General features: G+C 40.1%; 1 protein-coding gene and 1 long non-coding RNA gene across 2 annotated transcripts in view; one reads left to right on the top strand and one right to left on the bottom strand.

Annotated features, from left to right (window-relative positions):
* Positions 1 to 7,971: 7,971 nt before the first annotated feature.
* Positions 7,972 to 12,015, bottom strand: LOC125486269. The gene is made up of 3 exons (XR_007264940.1): positions 11,911 to 12,015; positions 9,320 to 11,791; positions 7,972 to 8,192 (listed from the first exon to the last, which is right to left on the bottom strand). It is a non-coding gene; the product is annotated as an uncharacterized LOC125486269 (long non-coding RNA).
* A 196-nt stretch (positions 12,016 to 12,211) lies between these two features.
* Positions 12,212 to 19,764, top strand: part of LOC109911557 (macoilin) — a 90,997-nt gene continuing 83,444 nt past the window's right edge. Inside the window, exons 1-2 of the mRNA XM_020510891.2 lie at positions 12,212 to 12,464; positions 12,635 to 12,756. Of these exons, the coding sequence (XP_020366480.1) occupies positions 12,677 to 12,756 (80 nt within the window). The 5' untranslated portion in view covers positions 12,212 to 12,464; positions 12,635 to 12,676. The remainder of the gene's footprint in view (positions 12,465 to 12,634; positions 12,757 to 19,764) is intronic.

The following is a 19,764-nucleotide window of genomic DNA, read 5'->3' as shown; positions in this document are numbered from 1 at the left end:
CATGCCAATGATAGTCTAACTAAATCAGCACTCTCTACTCATTCTTTCTCAAATCTGTTTCTTGCGTTGTAGTTCTGGTGAGTGCAAGACAAAAGAAAATGAATTTAATTACAGGGAATCCCTACAATGCGGAAAGAGGCCATTTGGCACATCAAGTTTGCACCGACCCTCTGAACAGCATTCCACCCAGACAATATCTACTGATCTGCCCTCATCAATCTTCTTGGTTACTTCCTCAAAAAAACTCAATTAAGTTTGTGAGACACAACTTCCCTCACACAAAGCCATGCTGACTATCCCTAATCAATCACTACTTCTCCAAATGCATATCATTACTATCATTCAGAATCACCTCCAACAATTTACCCACCACCAACGTCACACTCACAGGTCTTTAGTACCCAGGCTTCTCCTTGCAGCCCTTCTTAAACAAAGGCACAACATTAACCACTCTCCAGCTCCAACCTGCCACAGCGAAAAACCACAACAATCTCTTTAGAAGACAGACACAAGACATGACTGATAGAGTACCCTTCGTCATCCCGTACTTCCCGGAGTGGAGAAACTACGCCATATTCTTTGCAGCCTTCAACATAGCGAAATGTTCATTGTTATCAATGACAAGATCATCCCTACGTCATCTCCACTTCTCGCCTTCAAACAACTGGCGAACCTTAAACAGACCATCGTTGGCAGCAAACTACCCAGCCTTCAGGGCATCATCAATCACATTACCACACAACCCTGCCATGGCAGCCTCTGCAAGACATGCCAGATCATTGACATGGGCACCACCATCACACGTGGGTACACCAGCCACCACGTACATGGCAGATACTCAGATGTTATCATGCAACACTCAGCCAGTGTTGTCTACCTCATAAGCTGCAGACAAGAATGGCCCCAGGCATGGTATATTGGTGAGACTATGCAGAAGCTATTGACAACAGATGAATGGACATCGCGCAACAATCGCCAAGCAGGAATGTTCCCTCCCAGTCGGTGAACATTTCAGCGGTCAAGGACATAACGTCCTCCGAGGCAGTCTTCGAGATACACAACAACATAGAATCACTGAGCAGAAACTGCTGGCCAAGTCCTATACCAATGAAGACAGCCTCAACTGTGATCTTGGGTTCATGTCGCGCTACATGTAACCCCACTACACTGTTCTGTATTTGTAAAATCTTCCTTACTGTCTTGTTTTGACACCATCACCTTGATAACTTGTTATGATCTGTCTACCTTAATTAGTTTGTACAGTTTTGGATTTCTTGTTACTTTGGTTAGACCCTCAGCATGTGACTCTTATACCCATCATGTTATTCCAGCCATTTGGTTTGTTTCCAACACCATCTTATTTTTAATTTTGTGTAGTTATCTCTCTGCCTCAATTGATTGGATCAGAGGTCATCCCTTCACTTCTTATTCAGTTTTTGACACTTTACTCACACCATCTGACACTTTTGATCACCTACACAGACTTGTTATTCAGCCTGTCAATACTCCACTCACACCATTTTTACAATCTTTTGATCTCTCTGCCTGTAAGTTCTGCACCTGTGTGCTTCTCTTCACTTCACCTGACAAGAAGTAGTGCTCCAAAAGCTTGTGATTTCAAATAAACCTGTTGGATTGTAACCTGGTGTCGCATGACTTCTGACCTCACTAACTGTTAATGTACTTATAGAATCTCTCCGATTATCCTTAATCTTATTTGCCTAAGCTACCTCATATCCTCTCCCTGCCTTTCTGATCTCCCTCTTAAGAAAGCCCCTGCACTCTTTATACTATTCAAGAGATTCATTTGAACCCAGTTGTCTATATCTAACATATGATTCTTTTTTATTCTTGACTAGAACTTCAATATCTTTATCCATCTTTTGTTCTCTAATCCCAACAGCCTTACCTTTCACTGTCACAGGAACATAATGACTCTAAACTCTTGTTATCATACTTTTGAAAGTCTTCCATTTATCAGGCATCCCTTTACCTTTGAACAGCCTAATCCAATCAATTTTTGAAAATTCTTATCTCATACCATTAAAATTTGCCTTAGTCTAATTAAAAATTTTCCTTTTTAATGCAGGCTTATTCTTTTCCACAACTATTTTAAAATAAATAGAATTTTGATCAGTAGACCCAAACTGTTCCCCTACAATCACTTCAGTCACTTGCCCTGTCTTATTACACAAGACAAGAGGTCAGATTTTGTTCCTTCTAGATTTCTTAATATCTGAGATCACTCTACATACCCACGACCGCTGGGCATCAGAGTGGCACACAAGCCCATGTCAACCCTATGACAACTGCTCACCCAAACTAAAGACCCACTCCCCACCATGAACAGGACCAACGTCATCTACAAAATTCCCTACAGAGACTGCGAGAAACAGGAAGAAAACTAACAACAAGAGTACATGAACATCAACTGGCTACAAAAAGACACGACCAATACTCACTCATCTCAATCCACATGGACAAGGAGAACCACCACTTCGACTGGGACAACACCAAGATCCTGGGACAGGCTAGGCAGAGACAAGCATGAGAATTCCTGGAAGCATGGCACTCCACGAAGCATGCTATTAATAAACACATTGAACTTGACCCCATATATATTCCACTACGAAGGAAAGCCGGAATTGAGGCAATCCATCTCAACGGACCCCAGAGTTTAAAAACCAGGCGGGAAAACACACCGACGCTTCATCAGAGGCTGCACTGAGGATGTTACCAAGCATGGTAATGAAACGTCTGCGAAACAAGAAACCAGCTTGGCGAGCCAACCAACCTGAACACCCATAACCCGAGCTACAAATCTACTCCAAAACCTTAGATCACTCTACATATTTGTTCCTCAATTCCCTTCTGACTATTGGGGGACCTATTGTATGATCCCATCAAGGTGATCATTCCTTTTTTATTTCTAATTTCAACCCTCATATTTTCACTAGACGACTTTTCAAAAATATCTTCTCCAGTTACAACTGTAATGTTTTCCTTAATCGCTAATGTCACTTCCCCTCCTTGTTTGCCTTTCTATCATTCTTATAGCACTCAGAACATTGAGCTGCCAGTCCTGTCCATCCTTTAGCCAAGTTTCTGTAATAGCTGTGATATCCTAATCCCATGTTCTCAAACATGCCCTGAGTTCACCAGCTTTACCTGTAAGACCCTTTGCACTGAAATAAATGCAGTTTAATTCTTCAGAGTGATTTCATTCTCTGACTTGCTCTTGTCTGTCTTTTCTAATCAACTTGTTCTTTTCAGATTCAAAACCACCTTCGTCTATCTTTCTATTTACTCTGCTACTTAGGATTCCTCCCCATTCCCCCCAATAGTTTACAGATTCACTTAATAAAATTAGCAAATCTTCCTACCAGGATATTGATCTCTTTTTGAACAGTTTTTTTCTGTCCCAGGAGAGATCCCATTGATCCAAGAACCTGAATCCCTGAACATTACATCACCTCTTCAGCCATTGATTTATCTCCTTTATCCTTTCCCTCATTTGAGTTTGACACCAAGAGTAAATCAGAGATGACTACTTTTGAGGTTCTGTTTTTTTAATCCTCTACCTAACCTCATAGTCACTCTGTAAAGCCTTAATCGTTTCCTTAACTATATCATTCCTACCAATGAGTACAATAACTTCTGGTTTCTTATTCTCCCCTTTAACAATATGCTTCAAACGTTTTGAGATGTCCTCAATCCTGGCACCAGGAAAGCAACATACTATCCTAGATTCATGGTCACTGCCACAGAATCTCCTGTCTGTGCTCTTGGCAGGAAAGTCTCCTATAACAATTATTCTTTTAAATTTTGTCAAATCCTCCCTAACATAAGATTCATTCTTACTGGCCAAGATCAGACTGCTTCTTCTATTTTCCTCTGAGAGACTATCCTTTTCAACAGTATCCAAAACTGAGTATATGTTTGAGAGAGAAGTAGCCACAGGAGACTTGAGAACTACCTTCTTACCTTTCAATGACAGTCACCCATCTATCTAACTGATCCTGTTGTGTAATCACTTCTCTACATCTACTAACCATCTAACTCTGCGTGTCTTGTATGCCCTCAATGATATTGAGCTGAAAAAGAAGCAGCTTACAATAGCCTTTAGATATAAAATAAACTACCTTTCCTTTACCCAAACAATTAATATTAAGCATGCAAAATAATCAAACACAAATTTTGAACAAAATCAACCACTTTGCCGAACAATCGAACTAAAAAAAATGGTCCCAGCAGGCAGCTATCAATCTTCTGATGAAAAAAATCTTAATCCAGGACTGTCCACGTGTAGGCTTCTCCTAAAGCTCTGTAAACATCTTACCTCCTTTTAGCAATGTTTATATTCTGGTAATATTCAAAGCAGGAAGTATTATCTTTTAGTTAATACTTATTGTTACTATCTTCATACAGGCTGATACCTTTAAAAAGATAAATAAATTTCCCAGTGACCTACACAAGTCACATAACAGGATTTCAACTATTAATTTTTTATTATTAAACCAAAAATCAACATTGACTAAACATTACTTAGCAACTAATATACAAAAATACAGATAAGATATCCCTTATTTTCTTAACATTATTGTACACCCTTCACTATGTTTATGCATTAAACTACACTCTCAATAGAGTCACGTATTTAAAAACACCGAACTGTGCCCAGCTTTAGCAGGATATTCAAGCTCTACCTCACTCGAGTGAATGTTTTGATGTCTTTTTAAACAAATGCCCTGCACTCAATTTTCTGAGCATAATCAAATTGATTTTGAGTAATAAGATATCCCCGACGACTCCTCAGTCTTCAACTCCACAATCCTCACTTCCATTCCTTGAACAAGGGTTCCATCTTCACCATCCCTCAGTTTAACAGTTTCTAAAAGTTGTTCTTTTCTGACGCACAGGAGCACTTGTTTTCTGTCTTCTCTCCCAAATTTTTCGGTCTCACTGCCTTCAGGCATTAAAGCTTGCACCTTACTTTGAATAAGTTTTGTTTGAAGATTCTGTTCCCTTAAAGCAGGTCACTGTTTTTTTTAATCATTCGTCGGATATGAGTGTTGTTGGCAGGCCAGCGTTTATTGCCTATCCCTAAGGTGGCCTTGAGAAACTGCTGGTGAACTGCCTTCTTGAAACACTGCAGTCCACCTGTTGTGGGTTGACCCACAATGCCCTGAAGGAGGGAATCCCAGGGTTTTGACCCAGCAATAGTGAAGGAACAGCAATATATTTCCAAGTCAGGATGGTGAGTGGCTTGTAGGGGAACTTGCAGGTGGCGGTGTTCCTACGATTTTGCTCTCCTTGTCCCTCGAGATGGAAATGTCATGGGTTTGAATGTGCTGTCTGAGGACCTTTGGTGAATTTCTGCAGTGCATCTTGTAGATAGAACACACTGCTGCTACTGAGCGTTGATAATGTATGAAGTGGATGCTTGTAGATCTGGTACTAATCAAGCAGGCTGCTCTATCCTGGATGATGTCAAGCTTCTTGACCGTTGTTGGAGCTGCACCCAACTAGACAAGCGGGGAGTACTCTATCACATTCCTGACTTGTGCCTTGTAGATGATGAACAGACTTTGGGGAGGCTGGAGGTGAATTATTTGCCACAGTACTCCTAGCCTTTGATCTGCTCGTCCCCACTGCGTTTATGTGGCGAGTCCCATTGAGTTTCTGGCCAATTGTGGGGGATTCAGTGATGGTAACACCATTGAACGTCAAGAGATGATGTTTAGATTGCCTCCTAATGGTCATAGCCTGGTATTTGTGTGGTGCGAATGTTATTTGCCACTTGTCAGCCCAAGCTCGGATATTGTCCAGATCTTGTTGCATTTGAACATGGACTGCTTCGGTATCTGAGGAGTCACGAATGGTGCCGAACATTGTGCAATCATCAGGAACATCCCCACTTCTGACCTTACTCTGGAGGGAAGGTGATTGATGAAGCAGCTGCGGATGGTTGGGCCTAGGACTCTACCCTGAGGAGCTCCTGCATTGATGTCCTAGAACTGAGATTACTGACCCCGAATAATTATCTTTCTATGTACTAGGTATGACTACAACTTGCAAAGAGTTTGCTGCCTGATACCCATTGATTCCAGTTTTGCCTGGGCTCATTGATGCCATACCCAGTTGAATGTGGCCTTTTTAATTGGTTGTTGTCAAGGGCTCTCAAGGGAATTCAGCTGTTTTGTCTATGTTTGAACCTGGGTCGTAATAAGGTCAGGAGCTGAGTGGCCCTGGCGGAACCCAAGCTTGGCATCACTGAGCAGATGCTGTTTGATAACACTACAGATGACACCTTCCATCACTTTACTGATGATCGAGAGTAGACTGATGGGGCAGGAACTGACCAGGTTGGATCTGTCCTGCTTTTTATGTACAGAACATACCTGGGCAATCTTCCACATTGTGGGGTAGAGGCAATTGTTATTATGGTACTGGAAAAGCTTGGCTAGGGGTGTGGCAAATTCTGGAGCACAAGTCTTCAGTACTAGTGTTGAAATGTTGTCACAGCCCATAGCCTTTGCAGTATTCCGTGTCTCCAAACGTTTCCTTACATCATGTGGAGTCAATCGAATTGGCTAAAGACTGGTATCTGTGATGCTGGGGACCACTGGACAAGACCGAAACTGATCATCCGCTCAGCGCTTCTGGCTGAATATTGCTGCGAATGCTCCAGCCTTGCAGTGATGTACTGGGCTTTTCCATCATTGGAGGATGGGGATGTTTATGGAACCAGTGAGTTGTTTATTTGTCCACCAGCATTTGCGACTGTGAGTGTGGTAGGATGCAGAGCACAGATCTGATCTGTTAGTTATGGACTCGCTTATCACATGTCTATCACATGCTGCTTATGCTGTTTGGCATGCAAGTAGTCTTGTTGGTGGCTTCACCAGTTTGACATCTTGCTTTAAGTAGGTCTGGTGCTGCTCCTGGCATGCCCTCGTGGACTCTCTATTGAACCAGCGTTGATTGCACTGGAGTAAAATTCTACTGCTGCTTATGGCCCAAAGCACCTCCTGACTGCCCAGTCTTGAGGTGCTACATCTGTTCAAAGTCTGTCCCATTCAGCAGTGCCCACAGCATGATGAAGGTTATTCTCAATGTGAAGGCGGGACTTCGTCTCCATGAGGATTGTGCATTGATCAAATCTTACCAATACTGTCATGGCCAGATGTAAATGCAGCCAGTAGACTGGTAAGGATGAGGTTGAGTATGTTTTTCTCTCTTGTTGGTCCCCTCACTACCTTCTGTAGATCCAGTGCTGTAACTAGGGCTTTTAGGACTTGACCTGCTTGATCAGTAATAACTGCTGTAATACAAGCGTTGTTCAATGTGGAGGAATACCGATTCATCAGCCAAGGGGCGATGGTACATGGTAAACAACAGGTGGTTTCCTTGCCCATATTTAACCTGAAGCCACAAGACTTCAAGGGATCCAGAGTCGATGTTGAGGACTCCTAGCACAACTCCCTCTCAAATATACACCACTGTGCCGCCACCTCTGCTGGGTCTGTCCTGTTGGTGGGCTAGAATATATCCAGGGATAGCGACGGTGAGATGTGGGACATTGTGTGTAAGACATGATTCCGTGAGTATGACTATGTCAGGTTTTGCTTGACTAGTCTCTGAGACAGTTCTCCACATTTTGGCACTAGTCCCCAGATGTTAGTGAGAAGGACTTTGCAGGGTTGACAGGGCTGTTTCTGCCATTGTCTTTTCCGGTGTCTAGGTCAATGCCAGATGGTCTGTTCAATTTCATTTCTTTGAGACTTTGTAGCAATTGATACAATTGAGTGGCTTGCTTGGCTATATCAGAGGGCACTTGAGAGTCAACCACATAGCTGTGGATCTGGAATTATATGTAGGCCAGACCAGGTCAGGATGGCCGATTTCACATTAGTGAATCAGATGGATTTTTCCGACAATTGACAATGATTTCATGATCTTCAGTGGATTCTTAATTCCAGATATTTTTAATTAAATTCAAATTGCCATCTGCTTTGGCAGGATTCAATTCAAGTCCCCAGAACATCAGTTTCTGGATTAATAGTTTAGCATAAATACCACTAGGCTTGCCATAACTTAGACTTGGCTCAGGCAGAATTAGTATGAAGCTGCGTGAGCTTGACTCTCAGGAGACATTCCTCCATTTCCCTCTATCAACTGCTGTATTTTACCTTGAATTAAAAGGTACAGTTTAAAACAGTATTATAACATCCAACAGTTATAGTAACATAATATAGATTAATAAGGTCCAAAAACAGAGATTGCTGGAAAAGCACAGCAGGTTGGGCAGCATCTGTGGACCGAAATCAGAGTTAACATTTCAGGTACAGTAACCCTTCCTCATAACTCAGTTGCTGCCAGACATGCTGTGCTTTTCTGGCAATTTCTATTGTTTGTTTCTGATTTCTAGCATCTGCAGTTCTTTTTGCTTTTATTTAGATTAATGAGGTGCTAAGTTACTTTGTGAAATATTATATTCCTAGTTATTTGCAAACAATCAGCCTTAGCTATGTCTACACAGCATGTCCCAAGCTGAAATGACAGTGGATTAGACATTGCCTGGCAGCACGTGTCAGAAATCATCAATATTTTAAATGTTTTTGGGAGCATGAATTAAATTGGTAAATGATAACCTTGAAATTATATTTTACAAATATTATTTTAATGCAATCATATTAAATTTCTCGTTCCAATTTGTTCAAAATATATATATCTGTTTAAATAAAACAGATGACAATGTCATGTAAACACAGTAAATATTTACACATTACTATTTGCCCAGGATATTTAAATTAATATTACAGTGTTTTATTTCAGTAATGTTTTGTTGAAAACAACAAAATCTTCACATATTATGATCTACATTATGTTAGTAAAACATTCCAAAATTGAAATATAATTTACTAATAAGGAAATACCTGTCTATTTAATTTTAACTTTAAAAAACAAAACACTGGGATGAATCTTCCTGGATCTTCAGCACAATTCTGCACTTCACCTTGCCAAGCCTTCCTCAATCTGAACTTGGTGGGCTAAACCACGTTCCTAATTGGCACAGGCCCCTGTGTCTAAGCCAAATGTCTAGATGTGGAGCAGAAATTTTGATGACTGCTATTAGCCTATCGAAGCCTTCAAGACTGTTAACACCTGCCATAATTGAGGCCATGCGGCTGCTGCCCATCAGCAGCAACAAGGACTCTTGTGGATCCCTGGCTTCAGTCCCTAGGAACAATAGAAGGGACACACATGCAGAACTTTTGCTAGACACGCTCCAATCAACAAAGAACTTGGGACATACCTTTTAAGTCTGCTTTTCTCAGCTCCCATTTTTGCTCATCTGAGAAAGCTCTGAAAATCCTCAGCCTACATAAAGATGACAGGGACTGACCAGTGTCATTAGTACTGGAAAAAGGTGAAAAACATTACAGTCCCTCATTTTTGTCATAACTGCAAACTTTCTAACTAGAGGAAAATTTTATGAGCGAAGACTCAACTAACAGCTAAGGATGAAAAACATCTGAACTGGCTGGGAATTCACAGCTGATTTAGGTTTCCTGAAGTTTCAGAAAATCATTTCAGGTTTATTCAGTTTGATACATAGTGTACCAACAAACAGAACAATAGTGTTGGTCAGTATTTATCTTGTGTCTGTGTGCCTGTTGTGATATCTTCTTATTAGGCAGCCCTTCTAGATCAAAAATGACTTGTTTGCACTATAATTCAATGGGTTCTGAGATGGTTGACAGATTCAGTGTGTGATTTGTAGATCCTCCACAGATCCTATAGGACCTGTGGATACTGTGAGAAATGTGGTGCTTGAAGGGTCAGGCAGATTAGGATTATGCAGGTTTGTGCTCTCCTCCGATGCCTCAGCTTTGTGTCTGCATGCTCCCAATGATATTTCTCTATATATTCAATGCCTTCTTGAATAAATCACTTTCGTTGGTCACAAGCCAAGACCTCTTTTGAGCGGGGATGTTTAATTTCTTCATTGATACTTTGAGCACATATTCAACAGATTGTACTGTTCTCCCAGGTGTGTCCTGTCACCATCAAGTTCAAAGTTGAACAGTTGCTTCTGAAGTCTGGTGTCAGGCATATGAATGATACATCATACATAACTGCTTTTGAGTGAGTAGCACCTCAATGCTGGCCATGTTGGCTTGGCAGAGGATACTGCTATTGGACTGTCTGCCTCGTCATCAGATTTGGAGGATTATGCGAAGGCACCACTGATGGTACTCTTCCAGTGCCTTGAGGTGCCTGCTGAAACTTGTCTAAATCTCCAAAGCATGCAGGAATGTGGGAATCACTGGTCCGTAAACCTTGACTTTAGTTTTAAGGTGGAGTTCCCATTTACTTATCCTTAGAACTTTTGATAATTTTTGTTGTCTGTGTTGGTCTTTGTCAAGGGAAGGCTCCGAAGATATGGAGGATGGAGAACACTTTCCAGGACTTTGCAGTTGATCTTAAAAGATGGTGGGAGGGGTTGTATTATGGAATATTGTTGGAAGAATAATTTATTTTCCCATAGTGAAAGGCCCATCTTCTCATAATCTATAGGAGTCAAATACGACCTGGAACTCAGTTCCTGTTGTGTATGATTGTAAAATCCTATCCTTTAATATTGCTGACTGCTACATGTGCATCAGGTGCTAATATTAGTCCATGTTAACCAGCTGACATCTTGAAGCAATCAAATAATTTATAATTAAAGGCCGTCTTTATAAGTGAGTATTACATTTCCTCATCCAGTATACTACATAATTAATAAATACAAAATTCTATAATTTGCTAAGTTTTCCTAACCTCCTTATAAATTTGGTCTACACTTTTCAAATCAATTCCTTCACCCACATCTTTCTATGCTTTTGTAATCAAAGCCTGCCCAAATTTCATTCCAACATTTTTCAAGTCCAGCAGGCCAAACACACGTTTCTATTGATGATTCTACCATTTCTCACTGTTAGATGCCGACTCCACCTACTTCTGTAGGTTGCAGATTCTGGTCACAGCTTACTCATTTCCTCAGACATCTAAGATTTCAAAAAGAAAGTAACAAAGAAAAACAGAAAGAGAGCAAGGGGAAAATGTATATAAAATTTGTTAAGCAAATTGTGACAGATGCAGTGCGAAAAAAAGTAACTGACGCACATTGCAAGAGTAACATAACAGTTGACTGCAAAAGAAAGAAAAACATTTTTAAAAAATTATTTATGGAAGCCATACAATGGCTCCTCAGGGAACTCCGAACTTCCAGCCATGGATATGCATATTGGGTGCATCCGAAATAATCACATGGCATCACAGTGACAAAGTGTAGTCCTGTGTCATTTGAATGATCACAAATCAGAATGCGCAATCCTGAGGCAGCACCCATAGAATAAGTTCGAATTCAGCTTTGGTGTCTGCCCATCCTGAATAAAATCAATAACAACTGCTAACGAAATAAAGATGTGGCATTAGCTCTGGTAGCTGATGTAGAAAATTGCATTCCACACTTGAAAATGCACAGATTAAAACCACAGACGCTGGTTTGGAATGTGGGTTTCACCTTTAAAACAAGGGCGAGTTGGAGAGTTACAATTATTACATATTATTTTTAAAGCACTATTCTGCGCAATTAATATAAATTCGGAAAGCTCATCTAAGTATTTGGTGAACAAAGGCAGTTTGCAAGGTGCTTTTTGACAAAGGTTTTTTTAGCTCCTGTACTTGCTTAACAGACGCAGGGAAGCCACTTTTGGATCGGATGCTGGGAGCGATTGCTCTGAAAAATAAAGTATTTATAAATTTCATTGTAATTAACCAACACATGAATCTTCGTTTCCTATTTAAGGAATGAAGTGGATTTAAAATTGCCGAGTTCAACATTAGATTCTATCCCACCTCCTCCCCGATCCTGGCCTGTAACTTGAATACGACCTGCATACGTGGAAGCCCAGGCACTGCGCCTCCCAGCGACACACCGCAACCGAACCTGGCGGCTGCCCTCTGCCCACCCACTTGCCCTTTGCGGATTGGCAGCAGGTGACAGGACGGACGCCGTTCGGGAGGCGGCGATTGCTCAGCTTCCGCGCCAATCATGCCCACTAAGTTTGTGTGACGCTCCGCGGTCACTGCGCTTGCGCGAACCTCTCGATCTTCCCTTCCCCACAACACCAACCCTCCCTCCTCCCTCCGTCCGCTTGACGTCTCCCAGTGCCCGCCCTTTACGTCTGACTATTGGGTCACCTCGGCTGATTGACAGCGGTACTGCCCTAGGGAATCCGCGGATGATTGGTGCATTTGCACATCAATCAGAAACAGCCGTCTCCTATTGGTCAGCGGCTGGCGTTCATCAATAGTGATCAAGGCCAGACAAGCGGCCTAAGTCCCGCCCTCCCCCCACCGCCAGCCAAGAGCCTGAGACCGAGAGAAAATATTGGCTTGGACCGAAAGGGGTTGGTTTCATTTGATTTAATTCTTTGTTTGAAAGAAGAAGAAAGCGGATGGAGGGCGAGAGGAGGGGGGGCATGAGGGGGAAAATGTTATTTTCAGAATTTAACGTTATTCGGAATTAATTTATTTTTCCCCCATTTGTTATGTTAACATTTATTTGAAAAAAATAAAGAGAAGGAAACTGTACTGAAGAAGGGAAAGGCAGCGAAGGACAATGAAGAGGCGCAATGCTGATTGCAGCAAGATCAGGAGGCCGTTAAAACGGAACAGAATCACCGAGGGGATATACGGCAGGTAACAAAGAAAAAAAACACGCACAAAATGCAACCTTCGTCACCCTAAAAGGTTTTTTAGAATGTTAGTCATCGTTATTGGAAATAAATGACCCCCTGCCACTGTTTGGTGGCGCTGGCTCTGGGTGTGTTTCCCTTGGACTAGGCCGCAGAAAAGCCTGGGACTCGCGTAAGAGAGACGGTGGGGGAGATGGGGGAAACAGCATCACTTTCTCATTTGGGATGTCCTGGAAGTATGCTTTTTTTTTAGTAGAATACATTTTTTAAAAAATAATAGCTACAACTTGTGTTTCTATCTCTCGTCGTGCTGTTGTTTCTAATGACATTGTAATGAAAGCAGTGAGGTGCTGCAGAGGGCTGCTGCTATTAAGAGACTTCAGTCAGAGCTGACATACTCTGGTCTCTGACCAGGTAAAGTTCTAATGCACTCGTGATCTGAATTGTTGAATATTTTTTGTACTATATAACTTTTTTTGGTGTTGGACATAACTGATCAATTTTGGAAGATTGTTTAAAAAATCTTCACATGGGTATTTGACAAAGGTGTGAACAATTTTGGAATGCTTATGCTATGATTTTCTTTGTTATTCCAATGGATGTTTTCTTTCTTCCTTCCTTGCCTGTTCTTTCTCCACAGTTTAAATGATGTTGTCACTTTCACCTAAGCCTAAGTTAGATAATTTTTAACAGTTTTACACATTTGATATTTTGTATAGGGAGGAATTGTTACTAATAATAACCAAATATTGTTGTACACCATGGCTTTCAGCAATTTTGTATTGTCTATGTAAAAGTGTCTTTTAGTTTCTGCATTTCACTTTTTAAGTAGAAACTGTACTATGAAATCCATTTTTGTTTAGTCTGTTTTCTTCCACTCAAAGATTAAGCATAGCAAAATATTACTAAATTAGCAATTAGTGTTTCAACTGCCATGTTTTATTTTGAATGAGATCTTATATCACAGAAGCTGTTGTAAACTTAAAGTTACCTGGCTATTACAAGAGTTAGGAATCCTGATATTGTTGCACTTTGTCTAACAAAGAATTAGTTAAAATCAAACATACTTTTGTGTGCAACTACAATGATTAAAGTCTGCATTATGGAACACAATTCAAAACCAATTAAATAACTTTGCACTATATTCATTACTGAAGTGGGAAGTACAAGGTGGTCTGTTTGTGCACAACAAGATCCCATAGAGTAGTCAAGTGAATGACTAGTTCTCTTTTAATGGGCATTGGTTCAGTGATGAATATTGCCCTGATCAGCAGGAGAACTCGCTGTTCAAAATAGTGCTTTTGGGCCTTTCATGTACACGAGAGGGCATAAGGAACTCCGTTTTACATCTCAACAGAAAGTTAACACTTTTGATTAGTGTAGCACTCCCTGAGCACTGTATTAGTCTGTTTGAGTTTTGAGTGCGGCTTGAACTCGCATGCTTCCAACTTGGTGAGATCACTACCACTGATATGAAGGTGACACCTAGTGTCCTTGAAACTCTGACCTGCACTTTTAAGGTAAAAGTTGAGAGGCTTTTGTAAACAAACAAGATCTTCAGCTGATAGCATTTCAATTATATTTTTGGTTAAATATTTACACTATATGTGTGGATGTTAATTGTTAAGCCGTTGCAATTCCAAGTAGATTCTTTGAACAGCTGAGAGGTGATAGTGTAAAGTTGTTGAAATTGTAAGATAATGGTGCGTAGAGTTTGCTATGATCTAAGTAGTAAAGTTTGATCCCCATTGGAAGTAATGTTGCGGTTCATGTTTTGTTGGGAGCAGTTAGAAACTGCCACAGTGTATTGATGTGGACAGGGGAAAGTTGTAGTTCATTCTGCATATAGTGTCTAATTTCAGTGTTTGAAAATTACACAGTGCAAGTCTAGACAAAAATGTGGAAATTTGATGACTTGGAATTCAGTTCCATCCAATTTAGTTAAATCTAGATGTGATAGTTTGTTTATCTTTACTACTTAATTGGTAACCTAGCCTATTACATGGTTAAAACTAGGCACATTGGGACAAAAAAAAGTTATCTCGAACCAGTGTAAAAAGAAACTGAACCAGCATTTCAGTTACTGTATTCTATCTGTACTGTATTTGAATTCTAGAGTGCACTTTTTTTTTACTGCAGTCAGGTTCAATAGACAAACCACCAGATGCTGGGAGCCCTAAAATTGGTAACATCTGATGTTAGTATCACAGCAGAACAGTAAATTGAAACCAATGTTCCTGTGTGAAATTGCCCTAAAATTCATCAGTAATAAACTTTTGAATCCCTATCTATTTGTTTCATGCATTTAGTAGGTTTGACCAAAATACTACTTGATGACATAAATGTACAATATTGCTTCGATTTTTCAAATGTTTGGAATGAATAATGTTTACACAAGGCTAATTTGAGTTGCCAGAGATGGTTGCAGTAAATATTTTAATAAAACTTAAGTTGGAATTAGCTAAAAGGAAACTTGAATCTCCTATCTAGTGAGGTGCACAGATATAAAAGACCTTTTCATATTGCACAGACAACAAAGTGATTAACTGTTTGAAATGTATACTGCTGTGCAGTGATTATGCTGTGGTGTTATTGTCCGCAATATTGCAATGCAAATTTGCTGTAAATCTAAAATTGAAGCTCTGAGACACTGTTTGATTTGCAAATTCATCTGCTAACTGAACTCAAATGATGGCAAGTGTATAGGTGCTAGGTTGACAGTTTTCATTGCAACAGTTCTTAGTTTGGGTTCTTGGTTGAAATTGTACCTTCATCATTGGCCGTGACACTGAGAGCCGTATCTGGGACCCCCACTTTGGGAGATTGATCAGATTATTTCAGTGCTTTGTTTCTACACCTGTGCATTGAGAAAAGAAAGTAGTTTACCCTATCCAGTTTACGTCATTCAGCACTGGTACACATCATTTCATATTGCTCCTGCCATGGCATAAAGCTCATTTCACTGCACTGTATTGAATTGTGGTTGATAGCATTTTTCAACTTCAGTGTTAACGTATGTTGAAACTTTTAACCCATTCACCTCAGGCTGAAATTAACTTAAATCAGCTAGGCTTCTGACTTGTAATTTCATGTTATTTATTAATGCATTAGAAATTTAATTAAAAAATGCATGAAGGAGAAAAGGCCTCTTGGCTGTTTCTTGTTTACTAGAATGTGGAATAGAACAGTTAGCTCCCAGTTATTAAATGTGTTTCATTGTACCAATATACTAATGTAATTCCTTTTTCCCTGCTTGTTATGTAAACTACCAGAAAAAAAAGTAAATATATAGCACCTTGCTGGGGGAAAAAAAATGACGCATGTCATTATTAATCTGTAAATTGATCGTTTCAGAAGTAAAATGTGTATTGCGATTTACACGAACAGCATTTTGCCTTTGATCTCTGTGACTTTGAAGCACTTGTTGGATTTGCACATTAATCTCCCTTAAATGCACCGCAGAAATTTAGAGTTGGAGCTTGTCATACCAACATAATAATTGTTGTTGCAAAACCAATCAATGTCTCTGGCCCAGGGAAAGTAAGCATTGTTGACTTTGTGGTTGGTAAATTGAGAGATTTTAAGAATTTTTTTTTACAGTTTTGTTTTTGTTTCTTTTTTGAAACTTATTTTGCTCTCGATCTACTCTCTTATATTTCCGTGCTTGATTTCATCTAATTCACCTTCTTCTTCTCAGTCCTGTTTTCAAAGTCTCTGTTATCATAGTTTAATGAGAGAGACTGATGGATCAACCTTTCTTTACATTCCAAGATGTTTCATTGCCCTTACCAAATTGTTAAACTCTCATTTACAGCAAATTATGGTGCGCACCATTACTGAGTTGAAACGTACAAGAAGCAGTCTCTTAACATGCACCACAGGATCCTCTCCCAGCACTTTCAGGTCACAGATGTAGATTACCCAAAGTAGCATGGTCCAAGACAATGGGTCTACCATTGAAGCAGTAGTATAGGTTTTGTTCTAATAATTATTTTTTTGAAATAACAGGCCTGTCTTAGAAATTAAGAGGTTTATCATGTTAAATCCTCTATCAACACTTCTTTTCTTTATCGCATATCTGTTACAAATCTATTTTTATCAAATCTGGTAGTGAATGCAAAATCGACTTTATGCACATTTTAACAAAATCTTATCTTTTAGGCTTTATATGCAAGTAGTTTTTAAATTATGCTTGGTTCCCTATTTCATGTACATTTATTAATATTCAACATTTTATAAATGTCCATATTTTGATGGTGGTTGGTAGAAAAAAATGTTAAATCATAGTTGAATAGTAGAAGAACTAGAGGAGATATGAGAGAATCCTTTTACTCTTATGTTTTGTTATGATCTGGAATAGTGTCAGGATGGGTGGTGAAACCAGTTTCATCATAGCTTTTAAAGAATTTGGAAGTGCATTTGTAAAGAAAACTAATTGCAACATTAGGGAGTGAAATTGATTGATTGGGTAGTTTTTTTTCAGAGACACAATAAGCCAAATAACCTGCCATGAGACTGTGATTGTATGATTGTTCTGTAAGGAAGTGTGATTGGCTATTTGTGCTAACTTTTAACTTGGAGATTTTTAGAAATTCCAGATGCTCAGCTGTTTATGTTTTGTGTGTTGGTACATGTACTAAATACAAGAAGGTGCAGAAAAAGTTAGTGGTAACGCCAACAATTAGCAAAGTTGTCTGTGTGTGTCCCATTTGCATCATGTCATGAACACTTCTTGTTTTATTATTTGCAGGCATCTTTATTTGTGCCATTTTTCAAAATGACCTGTAATCCTAAATAAATACCCTTACAGTCTGCCAATGCTGAGGTTGCATATTGACTCATTAACTGTTATATTGTCATAGTACAGTTGTTACTGCTCTCTGTGCATTGTATCAAATACATTTGTGTTGCTTCCTATCCTACTGTAAATGCATTTTCATTTGCTGGTTTATTTTCTATAGAGTTATAGAGATGTACAGCATGGAAACAGACCCTTCGGATCAACTTGTCCATGCTGACCAGATATCCTAAATTAATCTAGTCCCATTTGCTAGTATTTGCCCATATCCCCCTCAACCCTTCCTATTCATATACCCATCCCACATGCCTTTTTAAAATGTTGTAGTTATACCAGCCTCCACCACTTCCTCTAGCAGCTCATTCCACACATGCGCCACCCTCTGTGTGAAAAAGTTGCCCCTTTGGTCCCTTTTTAAATCTTTCCCCCCTCACCTTTAACCTATGCCCTCCAGTTTTGGACTCTCCCACCCCAGGGGAAAAGACCTATCCATGCCCCAAAATTTTATAAACTTCTGTAAGGTTACCCCTCGGCATCTGATGCTTCAGGGAAGATAGCCCCAGCCTATTCAATCTCTCCCTATAGGTCAAACCCTCCAACCCTGGCAACATCCTGGTAAATCTTTTATGAACCCTTTCAAGTTTTGCAACATCTTTCCTATAGCAGAGAGACCAGAACTGAACGCTGTATTTCAAAAGTGTATGTGGATTGAAACTTGAAACTGAATTAGTTTAATTTATATTTGGTAGATTAGAATAATACAATAAAACAAAAGCTGAAATCCTGCAGATGTGGGAAATCCAAAATTAACATACTCAGCAGGTCAGGCAGCATCTTCAGCGAAAGGAATAGTCCTACTGTTTCAGGTTGGTGATTCTTTGCTAGATGTGAGCATTCGGATCTACTAAGGTTTTCTAGGTATTTCAGCTTTTCGCATTTTGCAGATGGTGGAAGTCTGAAATGAAAGCAATACTTTGATCTCTAATTCAATTGTGACCCTGATTGATAGGATTAAAATATGTTATTTTCATATTCATGGGGATATTGGGTTTTGCAGTTGCTGGATTTACTGTGTTACACTGTCACTGTATGTAGTATATTGATGTCAATTTCCAACGTGAAAGTTGCACTTCAGACAGATATCATCATCTTAGTTTGTAAATTGTTCTTTTGCAATTCCCACACCATCTATCTATTTTTTGAAGTTAGTTGCTGTATCCTGCAGAAATATGTTTTAAGCTCTTTTTTAGAGAATTGTGTTTGTGATGTATGGAAATTAATGTATTATGATTTCAGATTGAACAGTGACTGCCCTTGACATCAAGTCAGTGTTCAACCAGCTATTCCAGGAAGGAACCCTTGCAATGCTGGAGTCAACGGGAATGAAGGGAAAAACCCTCTTCCCTGGTTGGAGTCCTACCTACCTATTACCTTAGCTAGTTGTGGTTCATAGAATCCCTACAGTGTGGAAACAGGCCTTTCAGCCCAACAAGTCCATACCGCCCCTCAGAGCATCCTACCCAGACCTATTCCTCATAACCCACCTAATCTACATATCCCTGAACACTACGGGCAATTTAGCATGGCCAATCCACCTTGCCTGCACATCTTTGGACTGTGGGAGGAAACCAGAGCAGACACTGGGAGAATGCAAACTTCACACAGACAGTCACCCGAGGATGGAATTGAACCCAGGTCCCTAGCGCTGTGAGGGAACAGTGCTAGCCACTGTGCCAGTGTCAATCCGTGAGTTCCAGGGCATCAGTGCAATGTCCTAGATCCAATCATCAGCTGCTTCATCAATGGCTTTCCTCTATCATAATGCTGATGATTTGATGAACATCCCCAGCTATGTTCAGGACAATTTATGATGATACAAATACTAAAATGGTCTCTGTCTAACTGCAACAAGATCTGGACAATATCTGAGCTTTGGACTGACAAGTGGCAAGTAACATTTGCAACCCACAAGTGCCAGGCAACGACCATCTCCAATGACTAACCACTGTGTCAATATGTTAAATGGCATCACCATTGCTGAATCCCCCATTATCAACTTTGAGGGTTAACGTTGACTAGAATCACAACCAGATCTGCTCCGCCTCCACAATGCCTGGTCACCACCGATGAGGAGCATCAGGAGTGTGATACGGTGATCTCTACTGACCTGGATAAGTGAAACTCAAATAACACTTGAGCTTGACACCCTCCAAG

The sequence above is a fragment of the Rhincodon typus genome, chromosome 27, assembly GCF_021869965.1.
Source record: "Rhincodon typus isolate 14 chromosome 27, sRhiTyp1.1, whole genome shotgun sequence".
NCBI classification, from domain to species: domain Eukaryota; kingdom Metazoa; phylum Chordata; class Chondrichthyes; order Orectolobiformes; family Rhincodontidae; genus Rhincodon; species Rhincodon typus.
The sequence above is the reverse complement of the archived record's forward strand: the minus strand, read 5'-3'. Positions and strand labels throughout refer to the sequence as shown.